At 28.2% G+C, this 23,973-nt stretch overlaps 2 protein-coding genes across 3 annotated transcripts; one reads left to right on the top strand and one right to left on the bottom strand.

Moving 5' to 3' along the window:
* The first annotated feature begins 262 nt into the window (after window positions 1-262).
* On the top strand, window positions 263-19,026 carry LOC103574429 (tubulin glycylase 3A). 2 transcript variants are annotated; one of them, XM_014444483.2, is made up of 12 exons: window positions 263-624; window positions 685-1,205; window positions 1,265-1,392; window positions 7,033-7,306; window positions 7,395-7,608; window positions 7,682-7,772; window positions 14,868-15,038; window positions 15,115-15,368; window positions 17,470-17,654; window positions 17,733-18,023; window positions 18,084-18,293; window positions 18,508-19,025. In XM_014444483.2, exons 1-12 carry the CDS (start codon window positions 504-506, stop codon window positions 18,733-18,735), a joined length of 2,688 nt encoding a protein of 895 aa, XP_014299969.1. In that variant the 5' UTR covers window positions 263-503; the 3' UTR covers window positions 18,736-19,025. The 2 variants fall into 2 exon arrangements, with proteins under 2 accessions (XP_014299969.1, XP_014299970.1); XM_014444484.2 differs by lacking the exon at window positions 7,682-7,772 and having other exon boundaries at window positions 7,395-7,600; window positions 18,508-19,026.
* Window positions 19,027-19,040: 14 nt separating this feature from the next.
* On the bottom strand, window positions 19,041-23,168 carry LOC103579194 (UPF0430 protein CG31712). Its single transcript, XM_053738648.1, has 7 exons — window positions 23,050-23,168; window positions 22,819-22,986; window positions 22,483-22,626; window positions 22,290-22,337; window positions 21,725-21,950; window positions 19,687-19,770; window positions 19,041-19,614 (listed from the first exon to the last, which is right to left on the bottom strand). The coding sequence occupies exons 2-7, from the start codon at window positions 22,962-22,964 to the stop codon at window positions 19,450-19,452; spliced, it is 813 nt and encodes a 270-aa protein (XP_053594623.1). The 5' UTR covers window positions 22,965-22,986; window positions 23,050-23,168; the 3' UTR covers window positions 19,041-19,449.
* Window positions 23,169-23,973: the final 805 nt, after the last annotated feature.

Raw genomic sequence — 23,973 nt, 5'->3', positions numbered from 1 at the left:
ACCTAGATTCATCACATTGGTAAAACGATGAGGTGCTGCCTGGTACGCTGCTCGTAGGCATCCCCTCTTATTTGTCGACACTAATACCTTGTAACCCTGTACTTAAACTTCCCTTGCTGATCTTATCCTCATTTTTTTTTTGTGTGCCGCGCTTGCGGGATTTCATAACTTGAGACACACATTCACATCCACACATCCAGATGCCAAATTTTATCATTTTCACTTTTTTACTTTATCCAGTCGATTTACTTGGCAATTTCATTGTAGTTTCAACTGGTGCCTCACTCGTATTATCACAGAGCCTTAAATTTTCGTAAGAACAAGTTTATTCAAGTTTTGTATTTCAATCAATTATGCAAACTATTTTTGTCCCAAGATTAAAAAGAAAAAGTTTATAATAGAGTAAAAAAAAAACGAAGATAATAATAATATAAGCAACAGGCAGGGTCATGATATTTATGTAAAGTTCAGTGAAATATACATAAATTATGAAGTCCTAAAAAATGAGACTTCCTAAGGATGAAGCTTCAGATATTAAAGAAGAAGAAGAGGAAGCGGTGGAAAATAATCAGGATGTAATAGACCCTATAAATGATGAAAATACTAGTGTTCCATTGGATATTGGTTTGTAGACTCATACAATTTATGTATTATCTTAAATTTATTGTTAATTTTTTTTTTAAGATTTGGTATCATCAGCTCTTCCATTGACTCTTTATGAACGTTTCTTACATACAAAGCACATTGTAGTAAATGCAATAGCAGCGCATCATACTTTTATGATTTACGGTCGTGCCAAAGTTATTCGAGAGTGTTTGCTCAAACGAGGCTGGGTTGAAAAATTTTATCGAAGGAATAGTAATGGTGAACGATCGAGACACAAAAATTTGATCGCCCGTGCGTATCGTCGCTCACGAACACGGAATGTTTTTTCTGATCAACAATATGAGCAGCAACAACAACAGGAGAGAATTCAATCACATCCTCAACAACACTTTGGAGTAGATTCAAGTCCTGTAGTTCTACTTTCTGGAATCGGTGATCTTAAGGATGAGAAAAGTCAACAATTGCTAATTTCAAAAATGCTTGCTAATTATACTGTTAATTTTTTGTGGAATTCTGGATCAGATTGGTCCGGATGGCCATCACAAGACAACAAAACAACTATTTTCAATCGATATTCCAGAGCAGGGTTTACTTCTAAGGTAATGAAATTTTATTAATTAATTTTAATTATTAAATCTTTAATATAAATATTTATCAGGTTGGATTGTGTTCAAATGTTCGACAAATGCATTGGTATTATGAACCGGGTGTTGCTAATACTCTTTTTCCACGATGCTATAATATTTGTCAAGCAGATCATTTACATGCTTTTATTGAGGACTTTAGGTAAAAATATGCTTCTTCACATTTAAAAATAAACTATTGTTTAAGTTTTTAATATAGATTCCTACTCTGAAAATTTTCGGAGAATAGTAAAGCTATTGCGATCCGTAATTATGTTAAAAAAGCATTTGGTTATTACAAATCTGCACATTTCATAACTAAAATTTAGTGAGTAACATTATTTTTAATTAGTAGCAATATTGAAAGTAACACTACTCACTAAATTACGCTGAGAAAAAAAATAACTTCTCTAGGAATAAACATTCTTGCGCTGAGAAATTATTTTATTGCAAATTTGCAATAAATTCATCACTTAATGCAAGAAATATTTTTTTGGATGAAGAAAAATTATCTTAGCAAATAGAATACTACTCTGATTAAGAAATCTAATTTGAAATAATTTGAAAAATTTTAATTATTTCATATTGTATCATATCATAAAATTATAATTTGAAGTAATTCAAAATAATTTAAAATTCTCAACTTCGAATTAATTTAAATCATAAAATTATATGATTTGAAATTATTCAAAATGATTCAAATCTTAATTATGTCAAATCTGCCCAAATCTTTAAATCATACTGTTTTCAAGCGTAATTTTAAAATAAATCATTTGTAATCATATCGAATCATGCAAAAGGAAAATATTATTTCAGGATTTATGTAATTGTTTGAAATGATTTGAATCATTGTATATTATATTGAATAAGAAACCAATATCGTATATTTCTGGTTCCTTCGATTATTTAAAATTACTTGGAATCATTTTCAATTGAATTGAAGAAAATAATATCGTATATTTCCTTGTTTAAAAAAATTATTTAACTCCTAAAAACAACTCATTTAAGGTAGTTTGGCACCCACAATTCTCAAACTTGACCCCCACTTTTTTATTTTTATTTGAAAAATTATACTTAAATGCACTTGAGAAAACAAATCAGAATTTTTTACCACGTCGCTTAAGAGATATAATTAATTAAAATCATGTAATTATACACGGGCTCTTATGGTTGTCTTTATTCAATTTTACTGGAAATCAATAATTTGTAAAAAATTGAAAAACTTGACCTACAAAAAAAACTTTTTATTCGATAATTTGACACAAAGTGTACAAGAAAAAAGTTTCGGAATGATTTACCACGCGATTTTTTAAAAATAAATTTTTTAATATTGTGATTAGTTATCTGTCTTTGTTTTTAGACGGACACTTTCTTTCTCCCATGTTTACTAGAGAAAAAATGGCAGCTTCATTGTGCGCACTAAATTTGAAATATTCACTACGTGAACATTCTAATTTGCTTCATGATATCAATAATATTATTGAGTTCTATTTTCACAGTTAAACATATTATTTAATTTTTTCAAATATTTATAATTCCAATAATGATAATAATTATGATAATAATACATATATCATTTAAAATTATTTACATAAATGTAGTTGACATCCTTTATGTTGAGGTTATATTTACCTATTTAAAAAGTAAAAAAAGATGACATGTTAGAGAGATTATGGTACCAACTGTAAAAAATTTATGACAGTTGGTATAACCTCGAACTATTCTAGTTCTAGTCAATGTAATTTATATAAATTTTATAATTATAATTATTTAACTTTAATAAATATTGATTTAATCTTAATTAAGACGCGTTTTCATTTGTTTCTCTATTCGCACTCAACTGGATAAACGGTACTATCTCTGTTGCACTTGTACATTAAATAGGAACTTTGTCCAAGCTTTTCTCGTAAACAAATGAAAGTTATCACAAAATTCAAGTGCACTTCGCTAGTTCATAGAGTAAAGCATCGGGTCTGTGTCTTTATTTTGCGTTTAGAGCTTTTATTTCAGAGAAAAGCTGGGACAAAATTATCTGAAAACCGTTCTTAACACTAATATTGATTATAATGATAAATAATGAAAACAGTTGTTTCATTACTTATAAAAAAAAAAAAAGTTATTTTTTTGACTTGGGAATGTGAGTGCCGAACTACCTTAAGGTAGTTCACTTGCAACATTCGTAGCCAAAAGTATAACGTAATCGTAACTACAAAAAGTTAGAGATACTCAATGTCAGAATATTTTATTTTTGTGAGAAACTGTATCCAATGCATTTTAGTTTTAAATATACAGGTACACACTAATACAATCCCAGATAGCAAAATGACGTTTTGATGTGTTCTGAATGAATTCCTATTTATGATTTCGACGTCTCATCAACATCATAAGGGGGGGGGGGGTACGGGCTAAATCGTGAAAAAAATGCTTTTTTCATGAATTTTTTTTAGGCGTATGGATTGAGCCACTTTATTAAAACCTTTTGAACATTATTAAATTCATATTCAACAACATTAGGTAATTTTTTTAGGTAATAGTATCCGCGAACAAGCCGGTGATGGAGCTTTTCCCAAAACGTCTTTAAAAAAACATGATTTGCGGTGAGCAGTGTATCTCAGCTGGAAATTATCTCAAACAAAAAAACAATTGAAATTTAATCAAAGCATTATTAAAACCTCCCCCCCCAACGTTCCCTGATAATTTTTTTTTTCATTTTTTGTGGTCATTTTAAATGAAAACTATCATTTTTTTATAAAAATTTGCGTCATTTCGAGGGTGGGAAACCCTCTTCATGTAAAAAAAAATTCTAAAACTCAACGTTAGGGGGAGGTTTTTTATACATAGAAAGTATGTACCAAGTTTGAAATGAATCGGTAATGTAGTTTTTAAATAGCAGTGCTCACGGACTTTGAAAAAGTAGTTCGGAGAAAAATGCGTTTAAAATTTTAGATGCTAAAAAACTTAAAAAAAAAAATAAACTTTTTTTTTTTTAACTAACACTGAATCATCGATTCCAGCTCCATAAAGTAGAGTTCCTGCAGCAGCTTCGATGTCTTCAGCCTCTAGTTTCTGAGAAGACCGATTAGTTAATAACTTCGAGAGTTTTGCTCTGATCGACTTCAAATTTGGAGGCAATATTATTAAAATGTGTAGCATAAGAAAATGAAAAAAAAAAATTTGATTTTTAGCCCCCCCCCCCTCCCCCTCCTTAAAGAAGTCTTTAAGAAGTTCTCAAGATGTCGAATGAGCCACCTAGCGAGCTCAGTAAGACGTCTTTAAAAAGAGTTCTCAAAGAGCTCTTTTTTCTGACTTCACAAATAAGACTTCAGTATGAATTTACCATGATGTCTTTAAGGAGCTTATAATTTCGACTTCATAAAGAAGTTTAAAAATGAATACATTTAGACGTCACAAAACTGACGTCTTATTTATGGAGTCTTTAAGAATTCTTAATTAAGAGTTCTTAAAAATGACACCTTTATGTGTATCAGACGTATGTCTGATGAAAAGCATATATATAAATCATTTCACAAATGCCGCTGGGTAATAGATGGCGTGACTTAATTGATATTTTTTTAATTTGACGATAAAAATTTGAAAAAATCATTTTTTCAGAATTTTTGCCTAGTCCATTTGGCTCCAGGTGTCATGCGTAGGGCTAAAAATGCACGAATATATCGAATTTTATAGTAATTAGACGAAAACAAAACAAATTTTTTTTTATAAGATTTTAGGGGTACCCGGTTTGCCTACCCTACCCCCTTTTGCCCCCACTTCTATATTGAATACTTTTAAATTGTATTTGAGAATTGAAGAGTATTCAAAACATACAAGAATGAATCCTGATGAATATATTTGTATTCCACTCTAGAATTAAAAAACATTCAAATGATAAAAAATTTAATCCCCTTCAATACTTTCGAATTCCACTTTGGAATTAAAAGGTATTGAAATGATGAAAGATTGAATTTTCTTCAATACTTTTGAATTCCATTTTAAGAATTACAAAGTATTCAAATGATCGAAATTTCAATTCCATTCAATACTTTTCAAAATCTCCGTATTGAATAAAAAGAATTGAAAAAATTTTCAATCCTTTTCAATGAGTATTTTTAATCAGGGTGGGCTGGCAGCCAGGCTTGGTACGATGTTATCATTCCAGACTTCGGTATTTGTTTAGAAGAGGGGCTAACCCATGTTTCAAATAGCAGAAATTCAATTTTAGCCATATCGCTTTGTAACCAATTTCAATTGCCATTATTTTCCGGCGGATTGAACGTATATTTGTTAAATTATACGTACAAAAAGCGTCTATGGTCAAGTGTTTTTTGCTCATGTTGTATTATGATTAATTTCAAATTATTTTGAAATTTTTATGGTTCCGTGCTATACTGCACTATTTGACATATTTTTCATTTCATTCTATGTATTGACTATTAAGTCAACCATCAAAACTTAAGGTATTTGCCCATGTGCCATAATATATGTGTAGTTTTAGTTCAGCCAAATACTATACTAGTAAAGGGAGGTGGATACCGTCCAAACTACTTGCAACAAAATGTTAGGTGAGCTGTTGTATACCGTAAAAGTATTGAAATAACACAAAATATGTCGATTTTTTCACTATTGCAAGAGTTTAAAAATTTAGACTCTTAGCTAGACTTTTCTATCGCTACCGTCCTTCTTTCGGTATTGTATAAAATTACTTATATGTATTAGAAAATATTTATTTTTGAAAATTAGCATGATTTTATGTTATTTTTATCAATTTTGTACTCTTCAATTGCAAGGTTTGGATAAATATCTAGTGTTAAAGACAAAAACACATACAGAAAATTTAATCCGCCGTGTAGCAGAACATGTGGAAAAAATTTAATTATAGATATTTAAGGTATGAGCACTGGGAACTTTGATAAATGTGGTTATCCCTGATTCTTAGCAAATACCCACACTTCTATATCAAGGCTGGCTACAAGTTTGGTCCAGAGTTTTACATTGTAAAACCAAGCCTGGGCCCGTCGTACTTTCCTGTCTAGGAAGTAGAATACTGCTTTAAGTGAACCTCTTCCACTCTCTTAAAATTACATATTTGCTTTCAATTTACATTAATAAATTTTATTTTTATGTTATTTTTAACTCAATATTATTATATTGCACACCAAGAAAGATTAGTAGAAAAGTTGAAGTCGGGCTAATAGTGAGGATCGCAAACATGCGGATTGGGGTTGTATTGAGCACTCCGCGCATTTTTTAAGGACGTGCTTGCGCGACTCGTGAGTCAAATAAGGGCTAACTGTTTCAAATTAAATTCTGAGGCTATTAAATTTTTGTTATTAAGTTTTACTAACTATAATTATAAATAAATAATTCAAATCATCGATAACGCAATTTTTTTACAACGATTATATCATTAAATTATAGAATATTTTGAAACATTATTTGTTCTTTTGTCTATTCTAATCATATTTTTGTTATTAAGAGTCTATGTCATATTCCGTTCAATTTATCTATATCCATTGAGCCACAAGTCCATCGTAAGGTAGCATTTTTGAATTAATTAAATAATTCTGTTAAGCAGGACAGTATGTGCTCATAGACACACACGCAACACACACACGCGCGCCCGCGCGTGGGACTGTCGTCAGGCGCATTATTTCAAATAATTTTATTTAATAATGTGCAATTTCGTTATTAAAACTAAAAATTTTTTTGATGTCTACTATTTTCTGTATTATTACAAACCGTATTTTTGAGCTCCAAAAGTTCGAGTACAAGAATTAATTAATGGTTGGTTTATTATTTTTAGGCTCACTGCTTGTCTCAGTTTATTAAAATGGTTAGTAGAGAAAATTGATAATGAGGGAGAAAGTATAACGGTATCATCATCTGGCTCAGTACCTTTGAAGGTATTAGATTTTGCAATACGACGTTGTAGTGATTTTATTGCAGTTCAATCACATGAAGATATTGATAAAGAAAGTGAACGAGTTTGGTCACATCAATGGGATCAATTTATTTCTTGGTATTATAAAATTGTACATAATGAATCTATTTTTCATGGTACAGATATAACTTTTCAAGTTAGTTCTATTAATATTACCTTTGTTAAATATTTACTATGTTAATTTAACTCGAAAATGAATTTTTTTTCTTTTAAATGTTTTTTAGAAGTATATCACTGCTGCAAAACATATCTTAAGAAGAATAAGAAAATACTGGCAACAATTAGATATGGATGGAATATTGAGTATATGGATATTAAAGCCAGGAAATCGTAGTCGTGGTCGTGGTATTGTACTGATGAATAAAATTGAAGATATTATAGCTAAAATTAGTCCGGCAAATAAATCAGATACACGCTACGTCGTACAAAAGTACATTGGTAATATCAATTTAAAATTATTATAAGTAAGATAATTGTCTTTAACTATTTTAATAATACATTAAAATTATAGAAAGACCGTTACTAATATACAGTACGAAATTTGACATCCGACAATGGTTTATCGTGACTTGCGCTCAGCCTTTAACATTATGGATGTACAGGTGCGTTTAGAGAACGTCGCGTGTTTAAATAATTCTAAAAATAGTATAATAATAAATGTACGTATATTAAATACTATGTTAAGTACTTGCATAAATATCAAAATTGAACATTTCATAGTTATTAATACAATGCAAATTAAGTTTATTAAATTCCAAGTAATTTGAAGCTTTTACGTAAATAGATATTTTATTATTTTAAAGCGAAAACCTGGGTGAAAATATTCCAAACTGAAAAAAAAATAATTTTAAAATATTTATATAAATTAATTTAAATTTAAATAATAATTTATTTAAATAAATTATTATGATTATTACTCTATTTGATTGCATAGAATAGAAATAATTGTATTCATCAAATAGTTATTTAATTGTCCTGGAAAATGCATTATTTACGGCCATATATTGAAATTTCTAATATATACATAGCTATGTAAATAAATTTCAACTAAATTAAAAAAAAAAAGATTAACTCGATTTTTATATTTTTTTTTCTTTTGTTCAATCATGTCGGTTATGCGGGAATCATCAGTTATGTGATTAATTTAATTTTTAATCTAGTAGAGATTTTTGATTTAGAGAAAAAACGCTATAATTATTAATTAACCGCACACGCTTTAGTGGGACTCGAACTCGGGACCTAGAGAACGAAAGACCGACGCATTAACTACCAGGATACGCTACCGACAATGAGTACTATACTGTGCAATATGAGATTAAAAGAATACATCACATTTAAAACAGCAAAATATAATTAAAAATCTATTATTAGTAATAACAAAAAAATTTGGTATTTTTTTTTCGTGTGCTATAAAATCCGGTATGTCAGTTATTGTGATATATGTAATTTTGGTTATATAGTTATGTATAAAATTGTTTAAAAAGTATATAGGCTCTACCCCCATGAAAAAAGTTTATAAAAAAATTATATGTTAAAATACAAAAAAAAGAATATTTTTCATATAGAAAAAATACATTAAAAATATATAAAGAAATATTAAATACGTATAAAAAATATATTTTAAATAGCTAACTTTTGGCTGATTTTCGTATATATTTCATGTATTTCAAATATATTAAAAATATATTTTAGCATATATAAGAAATACATATCTAAAAATATAAAAAAAATACATAAATTAGTCATGTATTTTAAATAGTAACTTAATTTTTTTGCTAATTTTAATTGTTGCAATCTTAACTGTATAACTTCCGTTTTCTACAGTTTTTATTCTTTACATATATTTACATTACATAGTCTTTACCCTGATTAAAAATACTCATTGAGAGGGATTGAAAATTTTTTCAATCCTTTTTAATCCATACAGTGGTTTTGAAAAGTATTGAATGGAATTGAAATTTCAATCATTTAAATATTTTGTAATTCTTAAAATGGAATTCGAAAGTATTGAAAGGAATTCAATCTTTCATCATTTCAATACCTTTCAATATGGAATTATTTTGGTATTGAGAAGGATTCAGAAAGATTCAAAAATTTCAATTCATTTGAATTCTTTTCAATCCTACACTCGATTCGAAATGTGATAATATTTTGGTATTGAAAAGTATTCAGAATGATTAAAAATATCAATTCTTTTGAATCTTTTTCAATTCCTCGCAAGTTTAGAAATTCTCGTATTATTTTTGGATTGAAAAGTATTAAGTTTATGTCCAGATGAAAATGTTGGGGTATAGAAAGTGTTCGAAAGTATTCAATTCTCATCTTTTTCAATCCCTCTCAATGAGTATTTTTAGTCAGGGTAGGTTACGTTGCAAGCAATTTTAGATCCCTATTTTTCTTGGGTAAATATTTTTTTTTCATATATTTCTAACAAACTACTCTAAACTTTTTCGGACTATGTTTTTCTTGGCCATCTTTTTTTCCTTTTTGTATTCCATATATCTCATTACTAGCTGTCTATTCCCATTTCTTCTTTCATACTTTTTTGCAATCACGAAGTGTTTGTAGTGGGGAAGATTGCAGACAGGTGGCAGTCTGGCGGTTATATGGAACGAATCCCACAGATCAATGCATTATATCTACTTGTGAAAAATAATTCATTTGCACTCTGTGGGATTCGAACCTCAACCTGGCCAGTACTTGCGTTCGAAGACGAGAGTGTTATCCACTCGACCATAAGTACTGGTTTATTTTAAATAGTATAAAAAATGTAATTGCGAAAATATAAAAAAAACTATATAAAATAGTAATTTATCTATCGAGTGCGATCGCGTTTAAGACGCGAGTGTGAAGATCGGTGCCCGAGCTGAAGGCGAGGGTCCCAACACACGAGCGTCTTAGACTCGATTGTACTAATTAAATACAATACTGGCTAATAATTCTTGAGCGGTAGCATAGAATCGGTAAAAAAAAAAATGTTGCAAAATAAAAATGTATATGACTACTTTCATACAAATGTAAAAATATAAAAAATAAAAAGTTGTAAAAAAAAAATTCAATATTTAAAAATATATGTATATTAATAAAATGTAAAATTATAAATATGTATTGTAAAATAAGTGAATAGAAAAAAGTCCCTATAAAAAAAATCTCTAGATTTATAAATCACTAAGAACAAATTGCTATAAAAAGAAAAATGCTACAAACAAACATTTGCATAACTAAACATCTTTATAAAAAAATTATGTAAAAATAAACATCTCTACAAACAAAATATCTAGAAAAAATCGTTGATTTTAAAAATCTCAATAAATTATGACATCTATAATCAAATATCTAAATAAAGTATAATCTCTATAAATGAAAGAATTTCACCACGTGCTCATAATATCGAATAAGTTTATGTTGTCATATATAATTATTATAATAATAAATTAAAAATAATAATAATAATTATGATTATTATTGATTTTAAGACAAAATAATAAATAAATAATTACAAAGATAAATTCAAAATTCAAGAAAAGATAAATAAAAAATCTGAAAACCGCCTGACCCTGTGAGCCATAACTTCCCGTTGTTTTTGAGCTCAAGGAGTTCAAGGAGCTCGAAAACATAAGCGTAAATATACTTTCAAGCTCAAAAATTTTATTACATGCAATTGTTTTTTATTAGCTTTACAAGCTCTAACAAGTTGCGTTCTATGCTAAAGTTTGAAAATTTAAGAATCGAAAATCATTAATGGAAAACGGTTTTTAAATTTTTATTCCCGATTATGTTCAATAAAATAAATGTATTGAGGCAGAAATCATTGTCAGTGATCAAAATCAATATTCAAATGAGTTTTGACTTAGGTCAGAGCAATAATATATGAAGAATCCGAGAAAAATATTAAAAACCGCGTTTTTTCTATTTTTTTTTCCATAATATGATTTAAATTAAAGATCAAGTTAGATGACACTATACGATGATAGAAAGAGCCCTTTAAGTGGAAGTTGGTATAATTTTAGACACATTTTAGTACATTGTATTATGATTTATCCGGAAAAAATAACAGAAGATGTTATTTCTTTAACTTTTCAACGCCGAAAGCTTATAAACTAAAGAACCGATTTTGATGTTTGGGATGGCAATCTGCGCGTTTTATTGAATTCTAAAGCTGATTGAAATTTAGAATCGATCGGTTCAGCCGTTTCGAAAATATTTGGAAAAATCCGTTATTCACCATTTCTTTCTCCCGCGATATCTCTCGAACGCATTAACCGATTGAGATGGCTAAGGCGGCAATCGGCATGTTTTATCAAATCTTAGTGCTGATTAGATTTTGAAGTTGATCGTTCGAGTCGTTTCTGAAAAATCACTAAAAAACTAAAAAAAAAATTTTTGTTTCGCAATTCGCCAATATTTTGGAGTCTACATGATCGAATGATCTGAAATTTTCAGGAAAGTTGATGGCCAACAAGCTCTTTCGATTGCCGCCTCACCCTTGTAAGACAAAAAAATATTGACAATGGGCCGGTTTTGGCACAATACTGGGCTACTTAGGCTCGGCCTCCAAAGATTGGTCCGAGATCCGATTAACGTTCAAGTGACGAGCCTCGGTTTGCCAGTCCTGAGCTAAGATTCAACTAACATTTAATTGACAAGCTTTAGCTCGAAGAGCTAAAAAATTTACAAGTAATAACGTTTTCGAGCTCCCTGAGCTCGAAATCAACGAGGAGTTTTCTGGATGGCTCGCAGGGTCAGGCGGTTTTCAGATTTTTTATTTATCTTTTCTTGAATTTTGAATTTATCTTTGTAATTATTTATTTATTATTTTGTCTTAAGATCAATAATAATCATAATTATTATTATTATTTTTAATTTATTATTATAATAATTATATATGACAACATAAACTTATTCGATATTATGAGCACGTGGTGAAATTCTTTCATTTATAGAGATTATACTTTATTTAGATATTTGATTATAGATGTCATAATTTATTGAGATTTTTAAAATCAACGATTTTTTCTAGATATTTTGTTTGTAGAGATGTTTATTTTTACATAATTTTTTTATAAAGATGTTTAGTTATGCAAATGTTTGTATGTAGCATTTTTCTTTTTATAGCGATTTGTTCTTAGTGATTTATAAATCTAGAGATTTTTTTTATAGGGACTTTTTTCTATTCACTTATTTTACAATACATATTTATAATTTTACATTTTATTAATATACATATATTTTTAAATATTGAATTTTTTTTTTACAACTTTTTATTTTTTATATTTTTACATTTGTATGAAAGTAGTCATATACATTTTTATTTTGCGACTTTTTTTTTACCGATTCTATGCTACCGCTCAAAAATTATTAGCCAGTATTGTACATTAGTTTTTGTGACAGATATTTGAAATTTACTACATTTAGTGCCTACAAATGGCTGGTTATAAATCCGCGTTTATTTATTTGGTAAGATTCTTATGAGTATTTGTTGAAAATTAGAGAAAAAACGGTAAGTGGACGAATTAAAATGATGATAAATTTTGTCACAAGATGGCTCGTTAAGTTACTTCGATATTTTTTGGCCGTTTGCTATCGCACATGTAACCAAAAAATATTTTTTGATTCGATGATGACGTCACTATCAGAACGATTAGGTATCTTTTTTACCAGCTGTATTTTATCTAATATTTTTAACTGCCGGCTATAGGCGCTAAATGTCGTAGATTTCAAGTGTCTGTCACAAAAAATAAATTTTTAAGCTAATCAACGACATAGAAAAAAAGTATAAAAAAATATTTTTTATATAAAGTATTTATTAGACTGGGCCAAAAAAATTGACGATTTTTTTTTTTCGATACTGTTAAAATATTATTCCTGATGACCAAAAAAATTATTGTGCAAGTTTGAGTCCTTAATATTGATGTTAAGAGGTGTATCGTTACGACTATTCGTTTTTTGACAGAAATTTCATTTTTTACTGAAAACTCGTAAATCATCTATCTGAAAAATTTGAGCAACGTCTAGTCTCAAAGTAAATTAAATTTCCTACAAAAAATCTCTCTTAGTAATTTAACGTAAAACGAGACGTTTCCTTGTAATCGTGTCTTAAATATTGATTTGTTTGTTAAATTCTTTGTTTTTATTTTGGATTTTTATAACTACTAGAAATATTCAAATTTTTTCTAGTCAAGATACATATTTTTGAAGAAAATTTAATGCTTTACAAAAAAGGTCTCGTTATATTTTTTGCTAAATTCACTCCTGCGAAAGTTATTCAAGGTTGAAGTTGAGTCAAAACGACTTAAATAACATGAATAACTTTCGAAGGAGTGAATTTAGCAAAAAATGTTAAGAGACCTTTTTTGTAGTGCATTAAATTTCCTTCAAAAATAAGTATCTTGATTAGAAAAAATTTGAATATTTCTAGTAGTTACAAAAATCTAAAATAGAAACAAAGAATTTAAAAAACAAATCAATATTTAAAGCACGGTTACAAGGGAACGGCTTATTTTATGTCAATTTACTAAGTAAGATTTTTTGTAGGGAATTCAATTTTCTTTAAGACTATACATTGCTCAAATTTTTCAGATTTTCATTTGGGAACTCAAAAATAATTTTATTCCAAACAAATTTATATTGAAGTTTTTAACATTAATTTCAACTTCCTTTTTTAAAATTTTTTTCTATAATGGTTATGAAATTAATTAAATTTTATGAAGTTCTCTAGATATTCGAATGAGTGTTTTGTAAAATATCAAATATATCAATCACGATAGCATATTTAATTCATAATTAATTTATTAAGATAAAAGTTTCAATTATTAATATTATAAGACTTATGTTAGATATCATAATTTATTGATTGAACTTAAATTTGATAAAATGCACAGTTTATAATAAATATGAAGCATTACATATAACTTTAATGTAACGATTATTGATATGCCTTATAATTTCTTTAAAATGTTCAAAGAAGTAAAATAAATAATAATTGAATAACAAAGATTCGATAATTGGTACCTTGTCAATATTTGGGTAAAAAAGCTGTTATAAATAAAAAAATCGTTATTATATTGTGTAGGAAAAATATTAAAATAATAAAATTATTGTCATTAATGCATTGATCCTAAATTAATTAAAATTAATGTAGTGATAGATCAATCAAATTCTCGAAAAAATGAATGAATAAATAAAAAAATCCATTGAGGGGATTTTGAAATTTTTTCTCTTTCGCACTCGAGTGGGCGAACGGAACGGTCCTTGTTGTACTCGTATACTAAATAGAGACTTAGTCCAAATTTTTCCCTCAACTAAATGAAAACTTTCAGTACCCTGATTAATAAAAATTATTTGAAATGATTCGAAACAATTTGAAATGATTTAAAACAATTTGAATCGACTAATACATAGATATATGCTTAGCATGGAGTAAATCATTTTTTTAAATCAAGGTTAACTAGAGCAAAGATTGCTGGAATATTAAGTAGTGCATCAAGCCTTGGTATGTATCCTGTGATAAGAATTTTAATTTGGGAGAAAAACGAATAAAATTATTCGCAAGCTCCTCTTAATTATAAAATTTATAAGAGCAATCAACATGACTATTGAAGATTATCACTCTGATAATATTTTTATAAGTTAATATACATTTTAAATGTATTGCAATTGCATTATTATGTTTTCATTACTTTTTACACGTTTTTCAGAGAAAGTTATTTACGATTTTGTTCACAAGAGTTTCGTCTGAATAATCTTCATGAATCAATACACTTAAGTAACCATGCTGTTCAATGCAAATATAAAAATAGTCCAAATCGTGATAAAGCGCTTCCCATTGAAAACATGTGGGATGCAACAACATTTAAACAATTTCTCAAGTAAATTAAAATAATATTACTAATCGAATTTCTTTTAAAAGTAAAATATGTTTGGTATTAATAAAATTTATTTTAGATCTCAAGGTCACAGCGATGCTTGGGATGAATTAATTTATCCAGGAATGAAACAAAGCCTTGTTGGTTCTTTATTAGCTAGTCAGGAAGCAATGGATCGTCGAAAAAATAGTTTTGAATTATATGGTGCAGATTTTATGGTAATGGAAGATTTTTCAGTATGGCTAATTGAAATTAATAGCCATCCAGATATGAGTTACAGTACAAATGTAACAACTCGATTGTGTAAGCAGGTCATGGAAGATACAATTAAAGGTAAATAATATCATAGTGTCTAAAGGTACAGAAAAAAACCTGTGTTCGGAATAGCCTATCGTGTGGCACGTTATCGTGCTGCACGCTTATCCCTTATTCTATCCCACCTATTTCTGTACACTTATTCACATCGAAATAATATATATATATATATATATATATATATATATATATATATATATATATATATATATATATATATATATATATATATATATTAGGATGCTTCAAAAAAACAAAAAAATTTTTTTTTTTTTATGACATCCAAAAATCGAAAGTATAACAAAAAATAAAAATTTTGGTACCAATTTGAGCTCTTAATAATGATATTAAGGTTTACCTTAATCCATTTTTCTATTTTCTATTTGAATAACACAGGAAAAAAATTTTTTTTTTTAGAATTTTCTAGCTTACAAACCAATCAACGGATTTTTATGCACATTAAATGTTTTTGTAGAAAATTGAACGCTCTACAAAAAAAGTCTCTTCTCATTTTTTGATAAATTCATCTGTTCTAAAGTTATTGGAGCTTAAAGTCAAGTTATAGTAAATTTTGAGATTTATTTACTTTTCCGGCGAATCTATCAGTCTCATCAAAAAATGTCATAGGAACTATTTTGTAGACAATTTTATTCCTTACAAATTATTAGGAATAAAGTTTTCCGAAATTCCACATTGTTCACAGGTTATTTGCATTTCAATGTCAAACTCTTAAAAAAATATATTTCTGATTGATTTTAAGAGCTTGACATTGAAATGCAAATAACTTGTGAACAATGTGGAATTTCGGAAAACTTTATTCCTAATAATTTGTAAGAAATAAAATTGTCTACAAAATAGTTCCTATGACATTTTTTGATGAGACTGATAAATTTGCCGGAAAAGTAAAAAAATCTCAAAATTTTCTATAACTTGACTTCAAGCTCCAATAACTTTAGAACAGATGAATTTATCAAAAAATGATAAGAGACTTTTTTTTGTAGAACGTTCAATTTCCTAAAAAAGTACATCCTGAACTTATCTGTACAATGAGCCATTGCCGAGGTATAAAATTCCGAAAATAAATTTTTTTTTATCCTATGTTATTTAAACGGGAAATCAAAAATCACGTAGAGGCACCACTTTATATTAATATTAAGAGCTCAAACTTCACCAGGATGTTTTTTTCCATCATCTTTAACCATATTTTCACGGTAACTAAAGAAAAAAAAAATTGTTTTTTTTTTTGCCCAATTTAATATACATATATATTAGGGTGCTTTTTATTTTTCAAACATTTTTTTTTCTTAGCCTATATGAAAATTTTATTTTAGACGACAAAAAAAAAATTCTGAAAATTTGAGCCCTTAATTTGAATTTTAAGAGGTCTCGATCTATTTTTAAAGTTTTCTCATTTAAAAATCATGGGAACGATATCGTACTTTTTTTTTTTTAAATTCCTACTCAGGCAGTTTTTGAGTAATTGGCTGGTTTTGGGCTCGTTTTGTAAGGCTTGAGGTCCTCTTTAAAATTTCTGTAAGTGACATGGATGCATTTTCAACGATTCAAAAGTTATGAGTCTTCAAGCTTCAAAAATCTTTCACCAAAAAATCATAATTGTTGGCTATTCCTTCATGGAATCGCCATAACGATATTTCTACGGTATTCTCCCAGATAGCAAAATGACGTCTTGATAAGTTCTGAATAAGTTCCTATTTACGATTTGGACGTCTCATCAACATCTTAGAGAAGTCTTTAAGAAGTTCTCAAGATGTCGAATGCGCCACCTAGTGAGCTCAGTAAGACGTCTTTAAAAAAGAGTTCTCGAAGAATTCTTTTTTCTGACTTCACAAATAAGACTTCAGTATGAATTTACCATGACGTCTTTGAGGAGCTCCTAATTTTGACTTCATAAAGAAGTTTAAAAATGAATATATTTAGAAGTCACAAAACTGATGTCCTATTTATAGAGTCTTCAAGAACTCATAATTAAGAGTTCTTAAAAATGGCACCTCTAAGAAGTCATTATAAGACTTCTTGAGGACGCCTTCAAAAAGGCGTCGTGAAGCAGTCATTCCGACTTAAGCATGCACTACTTTAATTATAACACAAATCACTGCAGTTGTTATAGACTTTCGGGAGGATAAAAATGCAAATACCGGTCTGTTTGAGTTGGTTTACAAACAACGAATGTCAAACTGTCAACCTTATCTAGGTACTGCATTATCTATTCAAGGAACACGTATAAATTGCAGCGAGAAAAAATTAACTAGTGTGGATACAAAAATTATTTCAAAATTTCCATCGGTAAGGAAATAAAATTCCACATGAAAGTGGTATCACCTTAATTTAATATTAATAATCAATGTATATACTTACTTTTAGAATTGTATATCAAGAAAAAAACCTACCGATTATAATCATATTGGACCAGTAATTGTTGATCTTATTGAAGAATTAGAGATCCAAATAGATCACGAATTACATTCATATTATAAAGAAAACACTTCGAATGATTCTAGTTATTCAACACCAATTATAACGTCTTCTATTGTTCCATCACCACAAAATTCACTAGCTCTTGCACCTGTTGATGTTGAAGGCAATCCTAGTCCTAAACATTCAAAAACTTTTAAAAATTTTGGAACTAGTTCTCAAAAAATATCGCCATCTCGAGTAAGTTAAAATTTAAAAGTACGAAAATATAATTAAAATTAAAATTATTGTATCAATTAGAATATTCAGAAGATATCTAAAAGTAGTCGAATTAGTTATTCGTCACAGAAGCCATTAATGAAATCAAAAATTGATAACGAAATACTGAAGAAATCTAATACAAAACAAAATATGATACCAAAAGCAACAATCAATCAACGTCAATTAGCTAAAACAGCCGGTAAATTAAGGACAGAAAAAGTTGCGAAAAAATCGAATGAGGATGAAAAGGCTAGTCAAAAATATTTTTGTTAAATCTTTTATTTTTTTTTTTTTCTAAGATTAATCGTTAATTTTTATTTTACATTTTAAAAATTAAAAAAAAAAAAAAACATTTTTTTTTTTCCGTCTTGATCTCTTTTATAATAGAACATAAGAATTTAAGATTGCATAACTGTCGATAAAAGTTTCATAAAGTTAATTTATTTTATAACTTTGTTTTTAGCTTATGGAAAAAACTATGCGTAGTGCTATAAATAAATATAAAAAGTATGACATCATCCCTTTAGAAGTATCGCCACTGCCATCGCTTATAACACCACGAAAATCAGGCAACCGCATAACTAGATCCTTTATTAATAGCAAGATAAAAAATAATTCGAGTGCTAAAAGAAAACAAAAAACATCAGAAATTACAGATATGTACGCTGTGGGTCTCAGTTTAACTAAATGAAATTTAATAAATTTTTTAAATTCTCCATCTGTGTATAAGTATCCATTACTATTAAGAACAATTATAAATAAATTCAATGACTGTATAAAACATCATTTATTTACATCACAAGCAAACATCAAAGAATTTCATTCAGCAGTTACCCATTTATTATATTAGTCCGCAAGTCATTAACACGAATAACATGACACAATTATATATTTACTTCATTAAAACTTTAGAAATAAAAAAAAATAATAAGTTGTACAAAAATGTCCTACATATATATATATATATATATATATATATATATATATATATATATATATAATTTATTCGATAAATTTAATCGACTAATGTAATCTTTACTGACACTTCTCTTGAATTAATACAAATTTCTCAATCAAAAACATATGTATATACATACATATAGAGCAGTTGCAACATTGTAAGTAATAAAAATCAGTCCTTATCGTTCTGATTGTTTAATATATACATAAATTAACATTAATATACAGATTGTGTGAATTTGATGACTTCCCGACAGTCAATAACTTGCAAGAAATGTTAACAAGAATTTGATCGAACAAAAGCAACAAATAAACAGATTATTTGATGTGTATATTATCGATCAAACAGCTTGATTACAACTTGCAAATCACTATCTATGTAAAAAAAAACCCTGAAGGGATATCTAGCAGCACAAAAAAGATGACTCGAAATTAATCTTAAAACTCACGTAACTGGTTTCAAGGTAAAAGAAAGCTTAGGTCTTGAATTGTTTTTTCCCAATATTTTCTTTTGCTCTTCTTTAACTCGCTTTTCTTGTTCTTTTCTCATCTTTTGCCGCTCTTCTTCCATAAGTCGTTGTTCTTCAACCATTGCTAATCTTTCCTCAGCCTGAAATTATCATTAAAAAAAATAATAATGGGTAATCATTTTATAATTAAAAAATTTAATAACCAAATTTACCAATTTCTTTTGAGCCTCTTCAATTTTCCTGTTGTTTTCCTCCATGATCCTTTCGAGTTCCTCACGTTTTTTCCGCTCTTCCTCCTACAACGACAATAGTACAGTTTTACACCATGAAATAATAGTTATGGCCCTTATTGCAGTTATCACACCAATTTTTGCTTATTGTGCTGCTGCTTCAACAGCTTGATAAGATATAATTCCTATAAAATATTTTTCTGCGTAAGAAGAAATTGAGAATAGGGCCCGGAAAAAATGTTGTATAGACAAGGCTGAAAAGTACTAAATGTTCAATAAAAATAATTTCATCATTGTGATTTTAAAAGTTAAGATTTTTTACAATAACACAATATAAAAATGAGTTTTATAAAATCCGGGCCTTAATTTTTTAATCTTCCCCGCAGCGGCTATAGCTACTCTTTAATGAGTAGACGATGTCACGGAGAAAATATTTATTGTGTTGATATGTATGTATGGTTGAGTAAATAACAATAATATAATTATTATTTTTTATGTAATGAAATTATGAATATATATAAATTGGATAATACCTGGATGTAGCTCACACCAGCATGTAGGGGATGACTTCTTCATCAACAATCACTCGGCAGTGAGTATAATACCGGCATCTTCCGCTGGTAGTCAGTTTAGGAAGCCGACCTATATATTTTTCTATTGTTGCTTTGTTGCTATTGGGATTTCTTACTGATTTTTTTTTCTCTTTTTATTAAGAAAATACTACGATTCATAATTTTTTATTTCCGTCCGAATAATTAATTATTAGAGCTCGATGTAAGTTATATATATATATATATATATATATATATATATATATATATATATATGTATATATATATATTAATTATAAATAAAATTGTTTTGCATCTTTAACTTAATATATTTTATTGAGCAGAAACTTTTTAGTGATATTGATTCAAGAAAATTATAAATTTACCAAAGGGGCTTCAACTCATCAATCATTTTCAGATAAAATATTAAAAAAGAGGATTGGAAAATCGCTACATAGATAAAACTACAAGCTAATCATTTTTTTATACACTGAAAAAAAAAAATAATGTTTCCAAGTATCTGCGTGTTTGAATCCTTCCGAGAAAATTATTTGTTTATTCTTAGTAATAATGTACTCCAACCAAAAATATTTTCTTAAAATAAGTATAAAAATTCTTAAATCAAGAAAATATTACTTGGTTGGAGTATATTTTTTCTAGGATTAAACAAATATTTATTCGGGAGGATTCAAACACGCAGATACTTGAAAATAGTAGTTTTTTTTCAGTTTACGCGTTCGATTACTTATTGAGTCATTACAAAGAATTTAATTATTTTTGTGAATTTACATTATTCAAAACAGTTTATAATAATTATAAATTGTAAATTACTATTGATCGCGCTTCATTAAAATTTTTTTCCTTCTCTTTTTCTTTAATTAAATTAAAAAATAAATTTTTAATAATATGGATGCTATACCATATATTCTATCAGTGTTAATAATTAGTTAATTTAACGCTAATATCAGATAAAAATAGGTAGGTATATACAGATAGTACATGAGAAAAATATATTCCCGGTAATCCGTAACAACAAAATACCTACGTACACGATACGAATAACACCCTTTTCGTTGCTTCAAGCAACTTTTTTGCTGTATTACAAATGAATTTGCTACATTGCTACATATCAAGTAGATACAGTTTAAAGATAAAAGTACATTGATTTTTTTGAGCTGAATGTAACTTTACGGTAACTCAGAAAAATCATAAAACTTAAATGCTCGAACGCTGTGGCAAATGTAAAATCGAGTCCTGAATATCAACAAAATCATTGGCGACTATAGTATACATTTCATAAGTGTAAAAAAAAAATAAAATTTTTAAACTTATTAAGGGCTTATTCACTGTTAAATATTGTAATTAACTACATCGTCAACGCAATTGTCGGATTGAGGTAGCGACGTTACTTATGCTCTTACTCAGCGCTCGCGCTAATATCATCCAATGTTTCTCTGGATTGGTCTTACCTCTCTTCGTTTTTCCTCCTCGCGGAGTTTAGCCTGGCGCCATTCCATTTCTTCCATCATTTGACGTTCAATGGCTCTTTTAGCCTCTTCTACTCGTCGATGAACTTCCGCCTCAATCTCCTCCTTACGTTTTTCTAGTTCTTCTTCTACCCTTTTTTGGACAAGCTCTTCAATACGTTTAGCCGCCTCTTCCTCCACTAACTTTTGCTCCGTTTCTCGCTGTCGCCTGGAGTATTAATGTTATTCTATTTGTCTTGCTTACATGTTTTATTTTTTATCTTAAAACTTAATAATGACAACATTTATAATAAATTTTATTATGATGACAAATATTAATACCATAATTATTATAATTATAAAAAAGTTAACGTATATGTGTATATGATTATTTAAATAAAGATTTATATAAAAAATGTTTTTATGCAAAATGACTGTTGCCATGCTATATAAATATATATTGATTGCTTACAAACAAAAAATATTAATTTATTTTGCCCGTGCATTTACTAATGAAAAATAATGAGATACCGCCACCATGGCAAATAATTTCTAATCTAAATCTTACCGGATTGCGCTCGTGGCGAGGGTATTGTGCGTTAATTCTTTCTTTTTCCTAATAACACAAGTATAAAAATGAAAGATAGATATGAATTAAAATTGAAAACACCATCATGATTTACTCTACGTATTTTAAATGAAAACACGATCGAGTACTTGTTCAATAGTGATGGTCTTAGATGTATTTTATTTATTAATACCTTTGTCGTTCCATTTCAGCTAATCGCTCAACTTCATCCATTTTTCTATCTCTATCTTTGAATAAACGTTTTTTATGACTGACAATGTGAACATCATCGGACCCATCAGAGTCACTGCTTGTTGATGAAGAATGTGAACGTTTTCTAAAATAATTAATCAAAAATAAACTTTTGAGATAAATCTGATTATGAAAAAACTATTATATGATTCATCAATACAACAAATTTTTGTAATAAAAGCACAATGATATAATAATTGTGATTATTTGTTTAGTACAGATTAAGAAAAAATAATACAAACGACACTAATCTAATAATATACTGTAAAAAATTTACCTTGTTTTAGAACTACGTTCTTTTGATTTTTCTACATATTTGCTGTTAGAACGTTTTTCACGGGATTTAGAACGTTTTCGCGAATGTTTACTCTTGTGACGCCGCCTACTACTCGGCGATTTACTGCGTGATCTAGATCTACCCATTTTCTATCTTTTTCTTTTACGACTGTACAAAAAAATAAATTAACTGAATTTATTTACCACAAAACTTTCGTTAATTAATACTTACTAATAAATAGGCACGTTAATTAATAAGTTATTTAGAATTATTTAATTAATATAACATGCAGCGTAGTATCTTGTCGACGTTGACACACGCAACTACAATCGCCTTCTTGCTAATAATCATAATAATAATAATATTAATAATACCCGGCAGCAGTGCAGCCAGATCGCGGACGAAAAGTTCCCCTTCCCAAGCACCTGTTATGTCGTGGGAGGTTACTAGGATCGGAGCTGACGCCACCTCCTGGACAGTGGGCAGTTCGTTGTCACGCGGGACCAAATTTTGAATTTGAAAACAGTGGATAAATTTATTGTTTACTACGATGATGATGATTATGATTGTTATTTAATGAAATAATTAAACTATGATTAAGGATAGATGTAATTGATAAAATAACTTTTATCTGAAGACTGAATTTTATTATAAAGTATGGATAAAACTTGATCAGTAATAACAGTTGTATTCGTAAAGAGTTCTCGGAGAGAAGTGAAGTTACATCAGACGGCAGAGGGATCTCGGACCTCCACTCTCCAACTTCTCCCCACTACTCTCATGTTCACACTCATGCTTATATGTATAAATACTTATATATCTATGTTCTTTACTAAATATTATACTTATACGTTTATACTTTCTACTAATACGAATTTGAGATATAAGCTTATGCATTTACGTTCTTTACTTTATCCATTCTATATCTTCTTATTACTTATATTATTTATATTCTATTTTCCCGTACTTGGATAAAATCATTCGGTTAAATATTCTAGACTATCAGAGGTGTGTTCTATAATTATTCTATATTTAGTTATTCGTTACAATTGACATTATCATTTATCGTGAAACATCATTATAATTATTCTAATGCTATATTTCAATATTTCTATTAATTCATTTATTATATGAATCACTCTTTATTTAATATAA

This window comes from Microplitis demolitor, chromosome 4, assembly GCF_026212275.2.
Source record: "Microplitis demolitor isolate Queensland-Clemson2020A chromosome 4, iyMicDemo2.1a, whole genome shotgun sequence".
In the NCBI taxonomy this organism is placed as follows: domain Eukaryota; kingdom Metazoa; phylum Arthropoda; class Insecta; order Hymenoptera; family Braconidae; genus Microplitis; species Microplitis demolitor.
Note: the sequence above shows the minus strand (reverse complement) of the source record. Positions and strands in the feature narration are given on the sequence as shown.